Here is a 25,578-nt window from a genome sequence, read left to right as displayed (position 1 = left end):
TCCCATATAGGTCCCATATTATTGCGCTATCATGAAAAAGATGTAAACTTGAATTTATTTGATTAAAAACTCATTTCTTAAAACTTATGCTGGACTAACTTGATCTAAGCTGCTAATATTTTACCCAAAAATAGAAAATCAATGGATAAGCAAATAATATGCAGTCCATATAGGTCCCATATGGGTCCCATTTGGGCCGCCCAACAAAGGACAAAATCAGCTACCGGGCTGTTTCTGGGCAAACCCATATGGGTAAGCCCAAATGGGAGTCATTTGGGACCTATATGGGTTAGCCCATATGGGAATGCCCTTAAGGGTCCCATATAGGTCCCATATTATTGCGCTATCAGGAAAAAGATATAAACTTTTATTTGATTAAAAACTAATTTCTTAAAACATATGTATGACAAACTTAATCTCAACTGCTAATATTTTACCCAAAAATATAAAATGAATGCATAAGCAAATAATATGCAGCCCATATGGGTCCCATACGGGTCCCATTTGGGCCGCCCAACAAAGGACAAAATCAGCTATCGGGCGCACATTTTTTTTGAAAATTCTGTTTTTGATATGGCTTTGTTTTAAATAATGTATATAGCTACTATGATTAATATGAAGTTATTTTCAAGAGATAATTTCAATTTGAATAATCGCGCAGAAAAATAAAGTATTTAAATAATATGCGCATGCGCAGATGTTAATTCCGCCTCGCGAAAACATTCAAAACAAAAACACTCGAAACGGTAAGTTGTTAAATTGTGATATTATACACGTAATTATATATTTCTTTTGAAATCAGATATATATTGCTGATCACGCATTATTTATTTATCTGTTACTTCAATGAATGCCTGTGTGTTTAATAATTTAAATTGCATATTATTAGATTTCTTCATCGCTTTGCCTTTGTCATGTATTTTCGCGACGTAAGTCGTAACGTTCGTTTATCGCCATAGATCAATCTCTTAGTTAAACTGCTTAATTCAACTTGATTCTGCCTAAAATTCAATACAAACTATTTATAGCAGACAGGCGCATGTCTGACAAAATGAAACACTAAATTAGTAATCATGCTAATGCATGAGAATCTTGCATATCTCATACATTGATAATATTAATTGAAACGTATATTATAATATAATGTCTTTTATAGGTCTTTGATTACTTGCACGCAAGCCAAGGTTGTCTGCCTGTGGACAAATTTTAATGATTATTTAAACACATATTTGCAGAATATTTAAGAAGTCTGTGTATTAGGAAATAATTAATTTCGTAATGTTTATTGTACAAATTTATTTCAGAAAATAAAATATTCACCACCACCTGGTTTGCCAACATCGTCTTTACAAGGAATGTCCAGCAGTGCATGACAGAGGCCGGTCACTCCCATTAAGTCCAGCTGAAGAGCCTTCCCAGTTTATAGGACAAAGTAACTAATTTTTGTGCTTGAAACTTTAACTTAAAATAATTTCATTTTTGGAATTACTGCTTATTAAATGATAGTTAATTACATAAATAAATGATGTAAACAGATAATCCAACTGAAAAAATAAATAAAATACACAGTCATTTAGTGATCTATAATAATACATACTTCTACTAATAAAAGAAACAAATTGACGTTGACGGGCATATAGGTGCAAGTTGCTATAATCAGCCCTAGCCGTACAACAGCTGTTGGGACAAATCGGGCCCACCGCCGTTATATCGGCACACATCCGATATAATTATATAAGACCCAGCTGTGATTTATATTATTGTCAACATAATTTTAGGTACAGTTCTTTTTTACTCTGTCTTCAGATGCAGTTACACAGATTTTAACGGTGTTGGAAACAATCAGAGACGAGAACAGGGAAATGAAGCGGATGCTGCAGCGGCTCTTGGCTAGGTCAGCTACTGATGACAAGCCAATGCAACTGCCAGAGAACATCAGTCTTCCAATTGGAACATTTGAGCAAATGGATGAGTTTGAAGAGCATCTTGGTGATGAAGCTACGATCCATCTTTTCTAGGACTGCTGCATAGTTCAAGCTTTTTTATCAAATATATTAAGCAATGTTGTCAATGTAATTGACAGTTCTTTCTTCATTGATCCTAAACCATTCCTTTAAGGCTCATCTTCTAAGAAAGCATACAATTTTTTTTATCTGGAAATGAAATGGTATATATTCCTTTGCAAAAGAAGAAACAGCATTCCAGTTTTTGAAGGTTTTAAAAGACATATATATATATATCATGTGCAATTACGAAAAACACTAGAATGTATGAAGATATCAAAGATAATAATATGGACTTGTTCTCGAAAAAGGATTTGCCATTTATTTGAGTTTTGGATTTTTTTGCAGGGTTTTTAATTTCTAGTTTATAAAATATTTTGTTTAGTCTTGCAAGTATGTTTCAAAGCTCTAGATAAGGATTTGTGAAATTAGTAACGGTATTGCCACTGACAGAAAGAAAAGGAGTAACGCTGAAAATCAATTAGTACCTGTACTACCATATCCAAAAATACAGGTAGTACTGTACTACCCGTGTTCTTGGATATTGATGGGTGTATACCTTACTTTACAGAAACATTTGCAGCAATTATAATAAATATATTTTGCTTCTTAAACAGTTACTTTATTAGGTTTTCCATTCTGAATTATGATGCAAATACAACTACACATTAAAACTCATGACTAAATACTATAACTTTATTTTGCTTGACAAGAAAACACAAGCCAACTTGTAAGCTAAGTAAATGAACACCAATGTCACTGTCTCATCTCAAAAGAATCATTGCTTAAGCAGTCAACTGTCAAAGTTGGCATAGACTTTGCCAACTATTACAGTTAAACGCTCAAGCAAACACTTCAACTGGGCTTACAGATTGAATGTCAGAATGGTTAGACGACCGTATGTAGCCATTATATGACAACAAAGTGTTTATTTGAACCGCTTTCGGTTAAGCCGGCCTTCCATGCTCGCAGACATATTGTTTTTGACGGGCTTACAAGTTACCGGAAATCACGCCACAGAATAGATAATAATACTGGAACCCAGTCTACAACTTTTCGGTAATTTAAATTAATGAAAGAGGCCGTTAGGTTAGAGACCAACAAATATGCCGCGCTGACACCGACGTATCAGTACGGCCAGATTTTTTTCGTAAATGCGTAAAAGGGATATTAAAGTCGTAATTGTACGTCCAGTTCATAAAAATAAATGCGTAAGCCTTCATGAAAAGGCCGTATTTACGTCTGTACGGCCCTTATCTGGAGCTCTGATGTTTTCTACAAATGTTCTTTGAGTACATGGTGTGTTATTTGTATTGGTTAAAGATTTAATATGCATGGGTATGCTTTTGAGTAATGTGTAGTACATCAGGAAAATACTTGAAGGTATTCTGTATATGTATTATATATTAAATATCAAAATAATAGAAGTCCTTAATTCTATAGTTGTATAACTGGTCAACATATATAATGTTATAGAAAAACGTCTTATTGCTTGAAGTCTTTATTGTTCCATGAAATAGTTTTACTGTTGGTTTGGGTTTATAGATTATGAGTAACATTACTCCATGCGGATAGAACATTAGATAGAAACATGTTTTCGTTAGCAACTTCATGTAAAATATTTTTGCTGATGTTACATTCAAAAAGTTAGGAATCACCATATTATTTTAGAATTCTCTGGTAGAATAGTTAACGTGGGATCCTCCTGCTATGTATGTATGTATCCATGTATATGTGTGTAATAATTTATGTGAATAAAAGTTGAGAGTACTTTAATAAATTTTTAAGTCTTTTAACAAAAACCTTGTATTGCTTGCAGGATAATGATATTTAGCGCTTGAACATTTTGATATCGCTCTGTTCCAGCAAGAAGAAATAGATAAAACATTTAAAAAAATGAAATTGGAAGTACATGTACAAGAATCTTTTGTCTGATGTTCAATTTGAACACAGTATTTCATGTTTGCAACCTACATATTATTTCTAACATAACCTGAATTTCCATTAATGTGTTGTCCACAATTTTACAGGCTCTGTGTACCCATATTGAATACAATGCTACCAGTTTGTAGCCCATATTTAGAACAATACTGCCCGTATGTAGCCCATATTGAGAAAAAGGGCTACTCTTATGTAGCCCATATTGAGTAAAAGGGCTGCCTGTATGTAGCCCATATTGAGTAAAAGGGATGCCCATGTTGGACCTATATGGGTCCCATGTGGGCACCTATATGGGCCCCATGTGGGCTGCCAACATGGGACCCAGATGGGTAGTGCAACCGGGCTCCACATGGGTCCTATCTGGGCTGCCCCATATACTTTCATGGGGCAGCCCAGATGGGACCCATGTGGAGCCCGGTTGCACTTCCCATCTGGGTCCCATGTTGGCAGCCCACATGGGGCCCATATAGGTGCCCACATGGGACCCATATGGGTCCCATATAGATTGTTTGCTGGGTATGAATTCAAATTGATAAAGTTTATTTTCCAACTGTTGTTTTAAATTGTGATTATTTTAGGTTTTGGAGAGCGTGTTTCGGGAATTCTGACAGATGTTGTTGCGAAATCAATTGCATCGGGAGAGAGTGCAGTATGTATATACCTGTTTGCTGATGAGTCTTAATAATGATTGCATTATGATGGACAGTGTTCTTAAATAACTACCGTATGATTGGGGGTTTGTAGCAATAGTCGTTGTTTATGGCATTTTTCATTGAGTTCATGCCATTTAAAGATATATAGCTAATATTTAAAATATTTCAATAGCTTTCTAAAGAATCTATGAAGAAAATGGTAAAAGAAGCTGTTACAAGGATAGGACTTCCCCAAAACGGACTCGTTGACCACTGTGTTGAAACTTATTTTGATGAAGTTCAGAGGGCAGACGGAGACATAGATTACACCAAAGTGGTAAGAACATGTTTTAATCAGATCTATATGTGATGCTTATCGTCATTTGTTTTGAAGGCAGCTAAGGAGTTCAAACATAAAAGGATAATATTTTTTTTATTTTTTTTTTATACGGTAAACTTTATTTCACCTCAATTCATTATAATAATAGTTGTTAATTTACATGTCAATTTGTTTGTATATAATAGAGTTCCTTTAAACAATTCTTCTTGCTTGATATAAAAAACAACAGGTATTGCTATAATTGAGGTCAATAAAATCTATTCATAACATTATATAGATACTAACATGCACACACACAAGCACACACAGAAACATACAAAAATGCCATGTTATGATAGTTTGGACAGAAAAATATATAGTTTAAACAAACAGTAATGGTATTAAACATTTAAAGCAAAACAATACAAATTACACCTAGATTATTATTGATCTACAAATAGCTTTACAAATGCCCAGTTTAATAATTCCTTTTCTAGATATTTTGCTTTAGCTTGAGTTTCCCATGCTAAGCAAAGGTTATTGTTCAGCCCTCTTATTGAAGGAAGTAAATTCTTTCTCTTGCATTCAAATATATACTTTTTAATTTCTAGGATAAGGATATTAATATCAGTCATGTTATTGCTTGTACTCCCAAATAGCATTGTTTGACAGGAAATCTCTGTATATTTTTGCACATCATGCAATCCTAAAAATTCTAAAACATAATTTACAATTCTCTTGGTAAAAATACAGTCCCAGAATATGTTTAATATGGTTTCTTCATTTTCTTTACAAAAGCAACATAAATTGTCATTAACAATATTCATTTTATATAGCAAAGATTTGGTGCCTAAAATTCTGTGTATAATTCTTGTCTGGGACCTCTGAGTGTATGTGTCTCTAGATATAGTAAAAGTAGGTGTATGCACTTTTGACCATTCAATGTTATTAAAAAGTGTATTCCATTTTGAATGGCAAGTGGGTACATCTGTATTATAGCTAAAGCATTTATAAACAAGTTTATTTTGATTATGACCCAATACTATGTTATTTAAGTAAAACGATATAAATGCACATTGTATACTGGGCTTTCTTATAACAGAAAATCCTGATAATTTGAAAAATGCCTTTCACAGTTCTGATTAAGCCTTCATAAAATAAGAAGTTCATTTTAGCACCAATCAGATTTTCTAATTCAGATTGTTTTTAAAAATTCTCCAGAAGCACATACTATGTCCTTTACATATCTTATTCCCCTGTCATACATATTTTTATTATATATAAAATGCATACCTATCTTGAAATTGTGGTTGTAAAATAAAGGCATATCAAGGATGTCTTCACACTTACTGATATTTTGTTTATTAATATGCTCAATATAGAAAGTAAGGACATCTCTCCAAAAACAATTTGTTAAACCTATCATAATTTGTTCTATGTAACATTTTCCTAAACTGAACATTTTCTTCACATCAAACATAGAATACACCAGTTGGAAACATTTTCCATTGCTTGATACAATTTTCCTTAACCATGTCATTTTCATTGTTTTTTTTTTCAAAAGCATTTATATCAGTCATGGCCATTTCTCCATCATCATATGATTTAACAGCAATAGAATGTTTAATTTTGCTGGCCCATTCCATACAAAATTTGAAAACAGGCTATTTATCTTTTTTAATACTTTTTCTCCTGGGCTAGGAAGAGCTATAAACAGGTGTGTAAAAAGGGAAGTAAGAGTGTTTTAACAACAGTTATCTTTCCTAGGGGTGTTAAAGTTCTCCTTTTCCAAAAATTTATAATATTGTGCAGCTTTTCAAGTTTACTGGAGAAGTTTGTCTATCATTTTCTTTAAGTCAACATCAAATAATATTCCTAAAACTTTAAAGTTAGTTGTGACCCATACTAGTTTATATTTAGTTTTTATTGATTGTATGCTGAACTTTTTGGAACCAATCCATATAAGATTTGTTTTGTCATAATTAATTTATAATCCATAGCAAATGGCAAAGTTATTTAACAGATCAAGGGTAGCATTTAGGGAGACATCGGTGCCATCTAGAAATAGAGATGTATCATATGAAAACTGAGAAATTGTATATTCAATATTGTGTATCACTATCCCTTTAATTGCATTACAATTTCTTATTTTAATTGCCAAAATTTCAGCACAGAGAATAAAATATACGAACTTATTTGGTCTCCTTGTCGGCAGCCTCTTTCAATTGTAATAAATTCTGATTAAAACCCATTGATTTGAATTGCCGTTAAGGTATGATGTAGGAAAAGGGAAATCCATTTTTTCAACGTTGTACCAAAATTAAAATAATCTAATGTTTTTTCTATAAAATCAAACTCAAGGGTATCGAACGCCTTTTCAAAGTCAATGGTCATCAATAGTCCAGGGATATTATTATTTTCTGTATATGTCATAATATCATATAATAGTCTTCTCACCAATATATCTACCTTTAATAAATCCTGTCTGATCTTTAGAAATAAGAGTGTCAAGGACAGTTTTTAGTCTATTTGCAATAGTCCCAGATGCAAGCTTGTAAACGACATTTAAAAGCGTTAGTGGCCTTAGGTTTTTCAGAAAATGTCTGGCTTTATTATCTTAAGTTATACATGTGATTATACCTTGTTTTTGAGTAAATGACATGGTTCCAGAGGTAAAACCATAATTAAGGCTTCTAGATAGAAAATGACCTAGATCTTTCCAAAAGACTTTAAAAAATTCTGCGGTGAAACCATCTGATTCAGGGCTTTTTTCATGTTTCAAATTTTTTTAAGTGACTGATATTTCCTTAAGTGTTGGATTGTGCAGTGCTTAATTTAGTAGTGTTAATGCCTTTAAGGTCATCATGTACATTGTACGAGTCATTGAAAATAGACTTTGTATACAGTTTTTTGTAGAATCGGGCTGCTTCATTTAAAATACTTTGATTGTCAAGTAGCCGTTGACCTTCATCGTTTTCAATAAAAGGGATGTTTTTACTAGTAGCACATTGAGATTCTAAGTAACAAAGTAATTTGAGGGTTTTTCACCTTCATCAATCCATTTCGCCTTTGCTCTAATAAAAGCCCTTTTCAATTTCATGTTCCGAATGTTTATAAGTTCTTAATGCAAAATATTGAGTTCTTCAATTTTATCATTCGTTAATTTTTTTCAATGTCTTCAATTGATTTTAAGCTATGATCTTCTCTCTCTTTTCTCTTATTCGATTTGAAGCTTGAATATGATATGGTTTTACCTCTGATTTCCATCAATAAAGTTTCTAGAAACAGTTGATCATTGATATTAAACTGTATTAAGTCATTATCTATAGTATTAAGAAGTTCAATATTATAAACAGGTAAGGCATATTGCTGCTTAACTTCTTCAATTTTTTGCTTTATGCAATTAAGATATTCTTGGTCATTAAGTAATGGGTTATTAAATTTCCACAGGCCTTTTCCATGTTCTATTTTGCTAAAGTTTAATTCCAAGGTTATAGGGGAGTGGTCTGATCTATAGCTCGCCTGTATGTCCGATTTCCGCATAAACTAATGAAAAATTATAAGAAGTTAAAAAGAAGTCTAGTCTGCCTTGTTTGACGGTATAAGGCTTTTACCAAGTAAAACATTTTGCATTACCGTTTATGACCCTAAAAGTGTCTATTAGATTTTTATCACTGATAACAGAAGAAAATAATTCCCTTGACTTCTTATTATTATTAAAAGTTTTATAGTTGGCACAATCAATATTCACATCAAGTTCAAAATTGAAGTCTCCACATAATACATATGAATCGTTTCCTATGGTCTCTATTATATTGAAAAGTTTACTATAGAACAAAGGAGTATCATTGTTAGGTCTATAAAGAATGCACAGAGTAAATCTATGGTGATCTATTGTTAAGTCTAGGATTAATAAATTTCCTTTGGTATCTTTTTCTTGTTTATGCACTAAAAGAAATGTTCGTTAAACATTTATTAAATAAAATACATACTCCTCTTGAATTAGAAGTGCCGAAACTAAAATAGAATTCACCACCCCCATTGTGAGTAAATATGTTTTTTCATTGAAGAAATAAAATGACAATCTTGCAAACAATATATATGGGAATTAAGACTTTTCAGATATTCAAAAACATCAGATCTTTTAGAAACATCATTCAGACCACGACAGTTGTATGATACAATCTTTACATTATCCATTTGTATTATAAACGATTACATTTTCGTTGCAACACCATATACATAAAATAGCATTCTCATCTATTGCAGTCAATATACAATTCATTTTATATTCATCCAAACAAACAAACAGGCATTGAAAATTTAACACAAACATACAATGTAACAAGAACATTAAACATACAATTTAAACAAGAACACAACAGTAGGTCAAATAGTATGATAAATTGCCCTTCAAATTAGACAATACGGTCTGGTTGCTAAGCTATTCAAGATGTAAAATTGAAATATAAAAATATAAACATAAGCAAGTGTATTAGTAATCATAATCACTTGTCTGTCTATAGGACATTTTATTCATAAGACTTTTAAACAATTTTACTATCAGAGGCTATTGTATATCAGCAGAATGCAAATATTGGTACAAAAATTAACAAACACAAAAACTAAACACTTTCTACCATTCCTTTAACAGCTGAGGTTATATAGAAGCACTCCATTAATCAATTTAAAAACAAACAAAATGTACAAATAAGCGGTATAAAACAAGAGCAGCGATTTTTTGAGACAGATAATTACGAACAATTGATTTTGACTTGCAGAAACAAGCAAAATACAACGACTTGAGTGTATTTTATCAACCGAAATAAAAATATATAAACTTAATTTTAGCTCGTAAAAATAGTCTTTATGAAAGAGTTGAGCATGTATTTTATGATTCAGAATGAGTGATACTTATTATACCTGGCTCACATTTCCTAACAGTGAAAAAAATGCCATTCTAAATTTAAATATTCAATAAAATACTGATCAGTACATTATCTACAATCAGTCTATTCTGAATAGTTACTCAAGTATGTCATGGTCCACTCTCTGTTAAACTGCAGAGTACAGTTATTCACGGAGACCATGAGAAGCTGTAGAAAATCATGTGTGTTTATATAAAGAGTGACCTTTAGATAAAGATCACAGGTCTATGTATTAAAAGTACATGTACTGGTAATAACACTGACTGTTCCACGAAAAAGACAGGTCTTTTAACATGTTTGGATAGCCAATAAATGAATAAGAGAAAAATATACAATTAGTTAAATATTCAAGCTATTGGATTGTTATTTAAAAGTGTGTGTAATTAGATCTTTTTAATTGGTAAATTTAGAATTTCATTTTAGAGCTTAAACATAATATGCATTAAAAAAGTTAACATCAGCCAGTGATTTAACGAAATATTAGAGTTGAGGTAATATCAAATCAGTATAAAATGTAGCAACTACATTGATCACATTATGTCATGTGATATAATTAAATATTGTCTACATAAGGATTATTAAATCAGTAGAAATGTGCAACAGCTAAGTTGATAGACATATGTAATATTATAAGATATATAATGAAATGGTATTTTACAAATTTGTGTACAGCTTTATCCCATAGGTTGTGTATATACCAAACGGCAACCAATTTGTTTTTAGATTAAAGACAAATCATTGTGATTAATATTTGAAAGGAGATTATATAGTACAACTTGAATAGTGTACCGAGTGAAATATGCACAAAAAATAATTTCCACAGTTTGTATTAGAGTTGCTCTTGTTGTCACCACACTACATACTGCCTCCCGTCTTGAGCTTCCTATTGCAGTTTCGGAAATCACTTATTGTGTTGTCTATATTGTCAAAAATGTCAAACTTTATCCGTTCATCGGAGGTGGTTTGTCCGAAAACCGATCCGTTAAAGAACCAGGCGTTCTTTATATCAGGGTGTAGAAGTCGCCTACTAATCAGTCATTGATTGCGCTTCGTGACATCATCTACTAGCCTGAATCCTTTCGTTTTCATCGGTGTTCGTTTTTTTCATAATGGACGATTTTGCGTTGTTGTTTCGCAGCTTAATTATGATTGGTCGAATTGCACCCTTCTTGGTAGGAATGCGGTGTATTGCGATTATATCCTCTGGCTTTAGTTCAACGTCTGCTGTTGTCCTTAGGATGTTAGATACAGTTTGCGTTAGACTGGTTTCTGATTCGTCGGGTGATTCTGTGATGTTCATTATTTTAACGTTGTTTTTTCTGGAATACTGTTCATTGTAATTTGCTAGCTTAAGAGCTTCTCTGCTTGTGTCATACGTTTTTTCGACTTGTGCTTCCAGCTCAGTTATTGATTTTGTGGTACTGCTCTTTAGCTCATCAATCTTTTGTTTTAGCTGTCCATTTTCGAATTCAATGCCTGCTATTTGTTGTTTAAATGTATTTGTTCCGTTCTTTACTTCATTTTCAATCTGTTTGATCATAGATTCTTCAATCTTTTTCATTATTGTGGAAATGGTGTTTTTTATCAGTTCTTCTATTTCTTCCCTTTTTAACATGCTTTTGAGATCCTCCCTCAATTCACTTATTCCATCTGTCATAGCTTTTAGCTGTGTATGAATATTTGTAAGCTCTTCCATGCTTGTGTTACTACTGTTATTTGAATCAGCACGCTGTTTCTTGGTGGCTGGTTTTGTTTGAGGCTTTTGTCCTTTGAAATTAAGATGAGCTTGGTCCGATTTACCGTTAGCACTCATATTGAAGTATTGTTATATTGTTTAGAAATTGTAGTCCAGATGAATTATTTAATCCAATAAGCGTTTAAATTAGGGCACACAATTGCACAGGTAGTGGTTATCAACTGTACAGTTATTTTGTAAGTCCAATATGTCCACTGTGTCCAGGGGTCTTCTCAATGTGCTTATAAAATCCAGTTTTTCAACACATATGAACACTATTTTTGACTAAATATCACTATTAATGTCCACTTTTTTAAATAACTATTTCATCCCCTGTGCTACAGACATGATTACTTAATGTTTAGAACCAAACTGTACTATTTTCTGTCACTATTTCATATTTTAAAGAGCAATTTAAACAGGAGCTGTAATCAGCCTAACATCACTGATCAAAGCGACCTTATAAATAAAAGGATAATATTAAATAAACGAAAATAATACAATGAGATCACTGTTTATTGAATATACGGTGCGCGTCCTGTTACAGAAAGTGTACATTTTATATCACCCACACTGGGCGTTTTTCTGCCATCAATCGAGAATATTTTTAGGAGCTTGTTTGTGTGAAATTTTTGGTACTTTTATAGCTTTAAAAATTTAAAATTTAAAAAGATGAAACTTCATTTGCATGTGCTTGGATTGCGAACTTACCGTTAATGTATTTTATATAATTTCAGTAAAAGATAATATTTTGTCAGTTATCCTACTATGCTAAAGATTCATAAAATGTTAAACGGGTATAATTGAATATGTATAACTTTGTACTCGACAATAATTCGTCATGCGGCCTTGTCATTGTTGTTGATGTTTAACAGGTGTTTAGGATTTCACCGAAATCAATGTCTAGAATGATAAATATGGTATTTTTCGATTTAGAATGGGTGACAGTTTAGCCTGGAGCAAAGTAAATGCGATTGTGTTAGGGAAATTTACTCTTGAAGGAAATGTCAATGATTCAAAACTGCCAACTATCTAGCATATCATTGCTTAGAGCAATCAAGGAACAGTCATTGTGCATCGCAAACTTTTGACACAAAAAGTATATTTAAATATGTACATACAAATCATTACCTACAAGTAACATGTATAATTTATTACTGAACATGATAATAGATCATGAACTTACATTTAGCCCAAACAGCATCAGACCAAATAAATGCAATATTGACAATTATCAATTTAATTAATATGATCATTGCGTGTCTGTTCACACTAATATTTATTTATAGTCGTTTTGCAACCTAAGTATTTTTTATTTGTAAAATATTGATTTGTCATTACGGTATTAATCCTCGGACAAATTCCTAATATCATTCATTTTAAAAACAAAATAGCAACAACATTTGCATCGCATGTAAACAAGCAATGCATTAACTTCTGGCAATTGAATAAGGATATACGATATTTTAATATAAATATTGAATAACAACCAACTACAAAGTTGTGCTGACGTATGCATGAACCGATTCAGTTATGGCGATAATATTATACTATACTTATTTGTCCCCACAGACTTGTATTCCGAGAATGCGAGTGCACTGTGGTAATTCTGTCCTATATATTTGTATCCATGTTAAACGCACACATCAGTGTGTCATTTATGCACCAACTATTTGGCATATTTATGATTAATGGATAGTTGCTTCAATTTACAGATAGAACTGTTTGAGCAAAATCCAGAAAAAGTAAAAGCTGTTTTACAAGTTCCTGAATTAAAAGGGTAAGATTTTACTTTTGATGAAATAAAATCATATATGCTTAATTGTAAAAACATGTAGTTGTATTGATTCAACGCAGCTTTCAGTCATTTTTTTAAATTTAAAATAAGTCTAACCATCTACATCAGATGTAATAAACCTGCATAATACCCTAGTAATTTCTTCTTGACTCCAATAAATAAACAACTAAAAATGTTCATGTGTTATTCTATGGTAAGTAGTTAATCACAATACAATGTAGATAAAATGTTCTGATGCATCATCCGAAGTATATTTGCGAATTCTGATTCTTACTGAAACCACTCAATTGTTGGCCGGAACGGCATGATCAGTTGGTTTTCAGTACGTTTGAGTTGGTTACTTCTATCATTTTTATCAAAGTGCTTGCTTAGGAGTAATCTTGCATTATCATTGCATTTCTTTGGGCCTGTATTCTCGTATCGGTTTGCGATCAACATGCATAGCGTTGTCTTTTATTTTCTGATATTGATTTGTAATATGTTGCAATTTCTATTTCCTATTATGATGCATTTTGAACCTACATATTCGTTGTGGACGTATATTGTAACAATTATGTTATTTATACTATTTTGGAAGTATTGAAGAAAAGTCAGATATCGATGTTGGAAAGATTTCTGTCAAAACGGAAAAGGAGTTCAGTAAAATGCAGAAGACACAAGACCGTTCAGCAAATCATGCAGGTAATATATAATTATGAGTTTTATCTACATACATTGTTTGCCCTGTTGCCTTCGGTATTCTTTTTGCAAAAGGACATATAAAACACTTAAGTTTTGTCTTCACTTCTCAAAGATTTTCTGTGTTCTCACAAGCATATTTTTCTCCGATGTTACAGTCTGTCATTAACAGTAATAGTTCTCAGTGCATCCCAAACAATTATACTCAATTTCCAACGTTTTATAGGAAATAAAACTGTTTATAACTAATATGTGAGATCCAATTATATAAACGCAAACATATTACATGCGTATGCTAAATTTGAGCTCACATGAGCACAACATGCTCATTGTAAGCTTTTGTTATAAAATGTTGTCTGTTGCTCGTCTTTCGCTGTGCGTTGTCCGTCTTCGATCTTCAATATTTACCTTGTGAACTTTCTAGAGGACACATTTATTTCCCAATATTCTTGACACGTGATAAAAGTATTTATCACAATGATATTATGGCCGCCGAAACTCGGTCAGTTGAAGTAAGACACTGAATTGACCTGAATAAAAATATTGTGAGCATTTTGGAAATTACAACAATGCCCAATAAATATTATACTTTCTCATTACATTATTTGTAACTTTTTCTCAAAAATGATTGATGTGTGTTGTAAAACATGAATGCCACGGACTGACGATTTTCCTTATGATGAAGTGAAACATTTACAAGATATTTGCCATATCAGCAGTGCTGTACGAACTTTGCTAAGACAATTCATTCTAATACTCTGATGGCCGATACTGCAAATGATAACGGTCCATTAAAAACAATCGCAGTCAGAATGTGTGTGGGTTTTTAATTATTTTTATTAAATTTCTTCAATGAAAGATTGTACACACGTTCAATGAAAGATTGTACACACTACATGTGCAGAACTGTTGCTCGGCTTACCAACCTAGTTGTGCATTATTGCGAATATTCTAGCACTGCAGTGTCAATAGTTTTTTGTCAATTGCTGAAACATGTAATTTATGTTAACTTTCACCATAACCTTGCCCTGTTTTTGCTTTTGCTTAAAACGCGCCCGTGATTGTTAGATGCGGATAACAGCCCACCGCAAGATATAGACATCGCATCATGGATGCAGTTTGCAGAGAAAGAAAGGAAGGATGCTTCACGGGCTGTGGAACTACGCGAACAAGGCATGGATACACTCTTCCTGTTGGATGTGTCTGAATCCATGAAAGGGTCCGCATGGGTCCAGGCAACTGGATTTATAACCAACTTCCTCGAATGTATGAAACAGTTTATTTAGAAACATGTGCTCTTTCACTATTCTGTCACTCTTTGTAGCCAAAATTATGTTCTGTTGACCTATTAAACCACATTACCAATATTAAATTTATTACGATCAATGAAATTAAGTCGTTGAATCCTGTTACTTCAAACTGGAAAGTAATTGGTCGAAGTTCGAAAACATATGTTATCAACACACTTACACTGTATATACTTAATACAAATAGGTCGACCGTTCCACATGCGAACACAAAATAGATTTAAGATCAAAATCGTACACAATTACAAACAGTTTATTTTTGAAGTACAAATGATTATTTAGGAAATATATTAATAGAACCTTAATAATATTACTAAGTTCAAGCTTTTATTTTACTAATTTCTCAATATATGATAATCATTTAGAAACTTGTCAATTTGTCACGTTTTGAATGTGTAATTGAACCAACAGTATTGAGATCTGAAGTACCGGTATATGACATAAACTATCAGGTAAACAAATATATTAAAAGTACATGATAATATAATACACTGCAGGACATATATAATTACCAAGATTACTTGTTTCAAAAACCGTAAGTTTTAAGGCTATTGTGTCAGAAAAGTCTAAGCCGTTGTCGGTATTTAATTTATCCATTTATTCTCACAATTTATTCAATCGATGACTACTCCAATCTGTATTTCTGTTTTATTTCGTGTAGGTCTACAGGGCAGCAGTTCCCTTCACGATCAGGCGTTCGAACATGTGGCCTTGGTCACATTTGGCGGAGAAACCCGTGTGCACCAACATCTCACGTGTGATTATTTGCAGATACAGAGGAAACTCGGTAAGCAAACTCACTGATTTATCTTTGTATTATTGGATCGCACGTCTTACTAAGTACCAGTAATCATGACCAAAACAACATACGTATATGTCTGGCTTAACACATACCTAAAAAATCATTCGTATATATCTGAGACTTTACTTTTCGCAATTGTTTAGTATAGTTAATAAACAAGTACACTCACAGCAAATTGCATGTATACAAATAAAAGGCAATTATTATAAACATTTGCTAAATAAGAATTAGTATATACTTCACAAAAAGTACCTATATTTATTCTGGACTTTACAATTTGATTGTAACCACGTAATACATATATGTTAATATCTTACTTAAACGTATTAGTTGTTGTTTTTTAACCTTGCATTTTTTTTTCTTAATTCAAGGCAAGGCGTAGGAGAACGATGCGATAAAATTACCTATTTCACGACCCTATAAATAAATCATATTTCACAGTATTTTAGTAAGCCTGGATGTAAGAATTAATTTTATATTGTTTGCTTGAAACTTTTTAAAAGGTCTACTCCATTGCAGATGTATTGAAACCGTCCGGACCTTCCCCGCTGCTGGGAGGGGTTATCATGTTGGAAGCTGCAATCCTGGGGGCAAGTAAGTGATTTACTTCATTTGTAAACACCTGCTGAAAAAGAGCCGTGTTATGATAACGCCCAAGTGAAAATACTTTGATTGGAGCATTACTATACCGTGTATGGATTTTTAAACACGTTTGTGTAGGTGATATACGGTAGACAGGATATCGCGCACAATATCTAGGCTTCTCTTTCAAATTTCCATTTAAGGCCAAAGTTCAAAATATTTGTCTTAAGCACTTTTTCAGGAAATAAATAAGATCAGCATGGCTGGATCTTAAATAATTTGTTTTTCGCGCATAATAACCAAAGTAACAATTCAATCTAAACAAAAGAAATTGACCTTGAACACATTGGTTTGAGAATTCGTTGTCTAGTATAAATGGAATTTCAAATACATGACAAAATGGCTACAAAATCCACACTTAAATCTAAGCCATTTGTCCGGAACAGAGGTTAGTAAAATACCATGTCTCGCACTAGAAACCTGGGCGTTTTGGCAGGCAATACTACAGTTCAAATTAAACACTTGGTTACGAGGTTACCCATTTCGACCCTGAATCGAATTTTTCATAGTTTGCAAATTGGCTGTAGCGACAACATGGTATTAGGGAGGGTCACGTACAGAATTTAAATCAGTTTAAGGACACATATTTATGTATAAAATCATCTAATAACACTTGCCTGAGAGTTATTTTTGCCAGGTAGGTTTCGAGTCTTCCGATAACATGACAGGCATTTTATGTCGATTTGCGAGAAATACTACTTTCCTTAAATCTTGAGTTGATTCTAATTTAAAACATAGTATTAAACAAAATATGGTTTTCAAATGATTAAGTTAACGTTTTGATACATTTGAGTAGCTAGTTAAAATACCGGTTCTAATGACAAATGTTACACTTTATGGTCAAATATATATAATATACTATTCATTTCGCATTTATGGGCTTTTTTAAATCAGAAAATCATGATTTGTGTTACTATTTTACTATTTTTCTACTATTATCCCTATGGGGAACGAATCTATCTGATTATACAGGTGAGATAGACCGAAACCTTCTTCAAGCTTTTCATTGTAAAATACTATATTTGTGTGCGTATTTATGTGTCAATGGCACCCTAATTGACATACTGTATCTTTTTGGTTCGTTTTTGGTTCGTTTTCAAAACGACTTATTGGTCAATTGTATTGATAGACAATAGTTGTCGCTAATATATTAATCGTTCATGTTAAAGATATGACAAAAACAATCATTTGGCCCATAATGGTTTTAACGACATTTTTGACACAAAATGTTAGGGTTAAGAGGAGTCACTCTGTCGGTCGGTCTTCCTGTGGAGCGATCCAAAATTTACTAGCGATTTATTTGTGTGGTTCTTTGTAGGTAGGATCTTCGTTTCAAACAATTACAAAATCCCGCCGCGAGTTTTTCTGATAACGGACGGGAAACCGACATTGTCAAGCCTCATTGGCGAGAAAGATTCCGACAAATCAACACTTACCCCAAAGGCAAGTAACATTGTTCATGAATGCATAATCAACCACATTTGAGAACATATATTTTGCAAAGCACCAAACAATCTTGAAAACCAACATTACTTGCATATATATTTGTAGTAAATGTACGTCCTACATAACATTGACCAGAAATATTTAGTGATCTTACTTTTCTGTTTCGAAAATAAATATATTCATATTAAAGTTATTTTTTTAAATTCTGTTGAATGCATCTTTTGGTGTATAACACCTGGACAGCTCATTTTTTTTAAATAAAATTGCATTATGCTTTGTTGTCTTTTGTTGTATACTGTACCACTGCAAATGTAATAACACAACAACACTGGATATATTGTGCACATATTTAGCTAGCTGTATGCTGATATATTTAGAAAGATTTTACATAAAATGTATCAGCTGAATGAACTTGTATCCATAGGAAAGAGAAGCTCTTCTTACCATAGTTCTGCGAATCCATTCCCTGAAAATCAGATTTTATCCAGTGCCAGTTGGCTTTGCAGACAGGGTAAGTTTACTGTTCTTCTTAGTTTCATTTGGTTTTATATTAGTGTGCTTCATATAAAATATAAATTTAAATCTCGTAACACATTACTCTCCACTCTGAGCGGCTAATCACAGCATATACGTCGCTTTTAAAAGCAAAGAATTACCAAACATGTTGACATATGGTCTGTACTAAACACAAGATTTGTCGATCTCGTTCATACCAATTTCATCGATACTTGTTACAGAGCTTGCTACAAGAAATAGCCTCGCTCACGGAGGGCTCGGTCGTCTCTTCTGAAGACTGGAAAATCCAGGCTGCGGCCTTCAAGAACTACGTAAGCTGCATAGTAAAATATGTTGTGGCTTTTCTAAGTCAATTGTTAATTCAAAGAAACAATTACTGCATGCAGCATAACTTAACTGATAATAACTAAATAAATACTTACCAATATTTGCTATATTAATGGAAGAACACGTAAAATGATACGAACAATAAATACTTGAGGTTTATAAAATATATAATTAACCTATTTAAAACAAAACCAATAAGCACGAAATAACGTTGTGTTTTTATTGTTAATGCAGTTTTCTCACTTATGAAGTCACTCATTAATGTTTTATATTTCCTGCATCATTTCTACAGCAATTAGCTTCCAGACTTGGAGCTGAAGGGCTCAATCCTCTGTTGACTGGGTCTATGTCAGAGGCAGACCTCGTAAGTTGTAGGATAATTGAATTTTAATATTAGTTTACAGTTTGAAACACACAATTTTGTTCTAAAGGATTATTATAATAAGTAAATATTTTTATGAGACTCGTTAAACATTAACATATTATCGCATTATAAATGTTCAATAAATCGCAATATTTGATATTATAATTGTTTGCCTTGACAAAGATTAATTTACGATTCTAGGCTTAAGTAATGTAGCATTCTAGCGATCATTTTACATGTATGAGCCTTTGCGACCGCATTTTTGTAATTTATTAAATCACCAACATTAAGGATGAAAGCACGTTTCTTAAATAGTTCCATCTGAATTTGTTTAGCAACAATGTCTTGACTTTCTGCGCACCCATGACAAAAAAAGAAAGATAAAAGAAAAAAAAGGACTTCCTCATCTTGGTTCTCGAATTGAGTTATATCCAATAGGAACCAGCGGCTACGGGAGCGGGAGAATCGGAACCGTAACAAAACATATGGAGAATGGTACAACAATTGTACAGTATTTTATCAGCAACTCACAATAAATAAACATTTAATTACACTGTAATCGTCACATTGCGTATCGTAATTACACGAAATGACGTTTAATAAGAATAACTTACACAATTACGTCTTTATGCTTTATTTATTAAACATAAGTAAGATGCATTACATTTTATCATCCTTTTAGCCCAAACCCCCACCCCGTTAAGAAGTAAAGGGTGGTTTTTCTTAAAACGTTATGAACGTCTGTCTGACAGTGTCTGTCTCTCGGCTTATCTGTCTGTCCTGGACAAAATCCTGCACAGAGATGGTCTTCAAATTTCAACGTACCACATTGACACTAACAGGCACATGCATTGTTTCTCCTGTTATCAAATGTGTAATTGTTTCACTCTCCCACTTCTCAACTTAAACATTCAAGCATGCCTCGTCCCCTAATTGTATTGCCCTTTGTTAAATTTCACTTAGAGAGCTTTTCACGAAAACTAGAAGAGGTATCAGTTTAAAATTTATGTGTATAAGTACGTATATCTCATTGACGGGATGTGAAAATCACGAGGATGAAAACATTTGCTTCCATTATATTTGAATATTACCCTTCATTATTTTAAACATTATTGCTTATGTAGAAAGATTGCATTGTTTTAATATCAATTCTTAAAGCTGAGCTGCCAGTTTCCTGTGATAAAACGGAATGTTTGCGTTTTTCAGACTCGCCAGTGAAAGATCTTGTTTGTGTTTTGTTGCCTTAGCAATTGTTTGTATCATTTTAATTTTTTACAGGGAATATCGGGGCGACCTGGGACTACCCGGACGGAGATGGTGATATTCGAAGTGAGTTAAGTGCCCTACAAGTGAAGCATGTTGACAACCCTCGTGTCCTTATGGATGAGTTGATTGCACCCGGCTGTAGAGTGAGAAGAGGTACAGGGATCTTTCATCATACAATAGCGTGTTAGGAACAAAGTAGTTGTTATACATTTAAGATTGGCGCGGATGTGTACTAATATACATATTAGTACATACCGGTTTGGCGCGGATGTGTACAAATATACATATTTTTACATTAAAGGTTGGCGCGGATGATTAGTAATATACATATGTACATATGTGGTTAACCAATAATAAAAAAAAACACGAAAAGAATATAAATTGAAATACTAACGTTATATCAAGCAGAAGAAATTCCGTTACTCCTTTTGAATAGAAGATTAAGTGAATATTATCAGATGAAATTACGAAAATTATTTGATATGAAATATGTTGTATGTCGCAAGGTCCTTTTACACGATTCTTTCAGGGCCGGACTGGCACTTCCCAGACCAGGACGGTGGGGCAGGGAATCTGGGCTCCGTGTACAAGGTGAACCTTAATGGGATAGTCAAGGTAGGTAACCGAATCGCATTAAACACAACTCGTTGGCGATGACATTAAATGATAAATGAAATAATGATCGAATTAAGCATAACAACATTGACAATTGTATTAAGGTATACGTCATTAAATAAAGGAACGATTATTCGGTTATAAGTGGATTATGAATAATCAAATGAGACCAAATGATGTCTTTGTACGATATATTTTTGATCTTTATTATACAATCTTCCATCATGTTTGTAATTATCATAGTCTTGTGTGTGCATGATGGGTTCCATAATACATTTTGAATTGCTTATTTACCATGTTTGTGAAGTGTGTTTTTGGTTTTCTGTGTTTCCAGGTACGTTGGGACAATAGCAACACTAACTCGTACAGGTTTGGGATGGACGGAAAGTTTGATCTCGAAATTGTGTAAGTGTTAAGAAGACAATTGCATAATTTTGGGGGTGGATTACCGTCCTATAACAACTCTTTTATTACCAAACAGAAAAGATGGTTTTCAGAGGCCATCAGTTTTAAAAATCATTTATGATTAACATGGTCATGACATACATTTGACGTGAAAGCATATTCTCTACAGGCTTCATATGAGAAATGACAAGGATGACACAGCGTATTAATGAATTGAGATAATAACAATAGTTTAGCATTTGCAAATTTGAATCTCGATTCGCCGTATGTGAAAAGAATTTAAGTAAAGCTATGAAGAATTACAATCCAAATTATATATGAAATTAAATCATATAAACTGTTCTCCTATTATGATTCAAATTATATTAGATGCAACATATTTGCTTTACTGAACACTGAAGGGATTCACATTACATCATTTTAATTGTTATCGTATTACCATACAAATTATAGCAGATGTAACATCATTACTACTTTTTTAATTGAAGGATACATATTACATTACGTTCATTTTTAGCTAATTACGATACGAATTGTATACGGGATTACATCATAATTATTGTTATACTATACATGCGTTTACTTTATTCATCGTGAATCTCGAACACATTTTTATACCAATTGTTTCATCTAATTATGCATTAAAAGTGAAATGTAATACGTAGTCATTAATTATGGTTTAATCTAATTCTCTTTTACAAATCATCCTTAAATGACAAGGTATATAAACAGAAGCAATATTCCAAGCAGTCTTGCATTCAGACCTTATTCAAAATGTTGCATGTTTAATAATATTTCGTATATTATAGGGAAGTGGAACCGACCGCTGCGCATAGGACAGGCGCTTTTAAGAATAATCGCGTGCACAAGAACCGCGCTGTTGCATCCAAATATAGCGGCGATGTGAAGGAGGAAAGAGCATCGCCTGTTACAACATATGCACCCATACTTTCACAAACATCAGCCGCCGGAAACCTGACGAAAGAGGAGACGGTAGTCGAGATAAACCGACGAAACAAACGTAATTCCTAATGCAAAGGAACGGTTTCCTTTGTTTTGAATATTATATTTTCGTAACTCTTAAAATAGTTTAGGCCTCAACACCTTTTCGTGCATGGAAATTAATATAGAAGTTTGTTTCATTTTCATGAATAAAATTGCCTGTACAGTCCAAAATAAGGCATACAACTAAACACTCTAGTTAAAATGAATCGACTTAAGCTTGGATAATTGTCTAGAAACGGTTTATGCAAATCTGATATAACAACCGTCAGTTAATAACTGTGTGAAGTGTGTGTGTCATTTAAATGTATGCATATACACACCAAAATGCTAAGTAAGTATGGGTGCAAAGATTTGTGTTCATGTTATTTTACGTGTTCACGCTTCACTAAATTTCAATATATTTTAAAATTGCGCAATAAATGGCATATGTTGACAGCGCCGGTAGTAGCGCCTCGACAATGGTTCTGGCAGAGAGGCAGTGAATGGAAACCATTTGCTGACGATGTAAATGTTGTGATAGAGGAGAAGTATCAGACAAACCCAAATGGTACAGTGGTCATCAACATTGATAATGAAAGGTATATGAGATTTGTTTTATTTACGGTGTCGGACAACATTAAATGGATTATTATACCCTTAAAGTAATTATAGGCATATATAAACTGTTACGATTCAAACCGGTTTAGGTGTCCCCGAACATGAAACGCAATATTCCAACGTTTCATGACCTGACGACATATTAACATGTATAGAAAACATGTTCATATGGACTAAACAACTATAATTTTGTCGTTAAAAGTGCACATCCATCATTGTTTTTTTTTAGAAATGTTATCATTTTCCATAGCCATTTCACCGCCGCAATAATTCAATACCAATTAGCATTTAAGTACTTCATCTTACGAGATACGTTAGTTTTGTACAAAATCTGTCGTGAAATATACCTGCAATCGACCTCCGTTTTATCTTGGTCTTATCAACTTAATATTGTGTTCGTTGATGTATTGGCTAAGAACATCTCACTATCTTAGGCATACTTGATTGGTGAAATGTGTTTTATCATAATATCTTTGGATGATATCTTTTTCAGTTACCGAGTGGTGTTACCAAAGCTGTACATAGCGAATGTAATTACGAAAATGAAACACACCATCGAGCGCCGATAATGACAAGAACATTGCCCGGGCCAGGTTTCGAACCAGTGACCCCTGGAGTCCTGCCAGAGTCCTGAAGTAAAAACGCTTTAGCCTACTGAGCTATTCCGCCGAGTACATATACTTCTAATATTTTATACCTTATATAAGCAATCATCGTAATTTCACAAAATTTAACGACAAAAACAGAACTCTCCAAATTATTCAATCGTTTCGCGTTGCAACGCTTTATAATTTTTAGGTTTTATAATCGTCAAAAGATGCATATAATGGCTATATTAGACCATGGTAAATGTTCAGTATTACTGTTTCCTCACAAATATCATAACTAAAACGAAAATTTGCGAATCTGAAACAACTTTTTTCAATTTTGTCAATTTACCAAAGCGTGAAAAGATCCCTTTAATTTGTACCGTCCCGTTGAGGTTACTCTAGTTGAAATCATTTCATAGTCAGCTTCCCGTAGCTGGTTTGTCAGTAACATCATGGTGAACATCACGTTTCATTCAGTACTTATGCAACGTTATGCTTTCGTTCATTAGTTTATAATTATTTGATGTTTTTGAAATGATGCTTGGATGCCAAATAATAAAATAACATATCTCATTTCATACATACTTTTATTTAATTTACATTATATTTATAAGCAGAAACGCATTCTTATTCTTGAGTTGATTTCCGTAGTGCTCAGCTGTGTTACAGCGTAAATTCTTCTTAACATTTGATTAAGTGTAATATTTCCATTGTTCGATTATGTGAGAACGTATCCATATATTTTATTCCAAATACATGCAAACAATAGTCAGATGAGAGTTAAAGTACCACGATGAGAGTGATGTCTACCTGTGAAAATTGCGGTATTATGATATGTGATATATCGTTTTAATATCCACTTTCTTTGATATTTAACTTTGTATACGAACGTTATTTAGTTGTTTATGCCAATTTTAATAGATCAGATTTACCTATTGGTATGTATCGACAGGGGATGCCTGTTGTTATAAAAACGTATAGCGTCTTCAGTATTGCAATACCATTAAAGATTTAAATTTGATTTGTGCGAGCGTTAACACTTTTGGACCTCTCAGTATCTTCCACAGTATATATTATTCAATTGTGTGAAATTTATTTTCGCTACTTAAGACTTTGTTATATTTCTATAAGTAAAGCTCACCCGAATTAAGTAGCCTTTTTAATAATAAAATCAAAGAGAAAAAATGTAATGAATATTGTGTCCGCCTCGACACTGGGATGTCCCGTGTTCGATACCAACTTATTGTGCGTGCTCAAGATCTCTCAAAAGACAATGAGTTCTATGACAGCCTAAGAAAAGAAAGCGATATTGTCTCTATTAGCCTGTGGCTTTTGGTGTAATCGAGCTCAAAATGGCTTAACTTTAACTCAAAGGAAAGATAATCAAAGTTTTACACCAAAATATCAAATAGCAGTTAATACCCGATCATATTATGGCGGGCGATAATAACTTTGAACTCCGTAAAAGCTATTCTATAATTGATAATGGCGTACATATCACTTTGATGATCTCGCATTGAATTATTAACGTATGATCGAAATCGTCGCATGAATACTCACGTGTTTTATAATAAACACGAACATAAATACACATTCATACAATTTATTCTCAATCGCATGGTGTCTTTTTGTGAAATAAGGTATTATTCGAAGCGTTCGATT

The 25,578-nt window shown here is 32.9% G+C and overlaps 1 protein-coding gene and 1 long non-coding RNA gene across 3 annotated transcripts in view; both read left to right on the top strand.

Annotated features, from left to right (window-relative positions):
• The window catches only part of LOC127876647 (uncharacterized), a 32,788-nt gene extending 7,851 nt beyond the window's left edge, over positions 1-24,937 (top strand). For both annotated transcript variants that reach the window (XM_052421981.1, XM_052421980.1), the window contains exons 5-22: positions 4,523-4,593; positions 4,770-4,913; positions 13,274-13,338; positions 13,934-14,037; positions 15,103-15,300; positions 16,003-16,128; positions 16,663-16,737; positions 18,104-18,228; positions 18,656-18,742; positions 18,969-19,058; positions 19,367-19,438; positions 19,774-19,933; positions 20,717-20,857; positions 21,234-21,319; positions 21,654-21,724; positions 22,534-22,745; positions 23,166-23,307; positions 23,820-24,937. In XM_052421981.1, the coding sequence (XP_052277941.1) occupies positions 4,523-4,593; positions 4,770-4,913; positions 13,274-13,338; positions 13,934-14,037; positions 15,103-15,300; positions 16,003-16,128; positions 16,663-16,737; positions 18,104-18,228; positions 18,656-18,742; positions 18,969-19,058; positions 19,367-19,438; positions 19,774-19,933; positions 20,717-20,857; positions 21,234-21,319; positions 21,654-21,724; positions 22,534-22,745; positions 23,166-23,307; positions 23,820-23,895 (2,045 nt within the window). In that variant the 3' untranslated portion in view covers positions 23,896-24,937. The remainder of the gene's footprint in view (positions 1-4,522; positions 4,594-4,769; positions 4,914-13,273; positions 13,339-13,933; positions 14,038-15,102; positions 15,301-16,002; positions 16,129-16,662; positions 16,738-18,103; positions 18,229-18,655; positions 18,743-18,968; positions 19,059-19,366; positions 19,439-19,773; positions 19,934-20,716; positions 20,858-21,233; positions 21,320-21,653; positions 21,725-22,533; positions 22,746-23,165; positions 23,308-23,819) is intronic.
• Positions 672-3,795, top strand: LOC127876648 (uncharacterized). Its single transcript, XR_008048000.1, has 3 exons — positions 672-746; positions 1,305-1,432; positions 1,807-3,795. It is a non-coding gene; the product is annotated as an uncharacterized LOC127876648 (long non-coding RNA).
• Positions 24,938-25,578: the final 641 nt, after the last annotated feature.

The sequence above is a fragment of the Dreissena polymorpha genome, chromosome 4, assembly GCF_020536995.1.
Source record: "Dreissena polymorpha isolate Duluth1 chromosome 4, UMN_Dpol_1.0, whole genome shotgun sequence".
In the NCBI taxonomy this organism is placed as follows: domain Eukaryota; kingdom Metazoa; phylum Mollusca; class Bivalvia; order Myida; family Dreissenidae; genus Dreissena; species Dreissena polymorpha.
The sequence above is the reverse complement of the archived record's forward strand: the minus strand, read 5'-3'. Positions and strand labels throughout refer to the sequence as shown.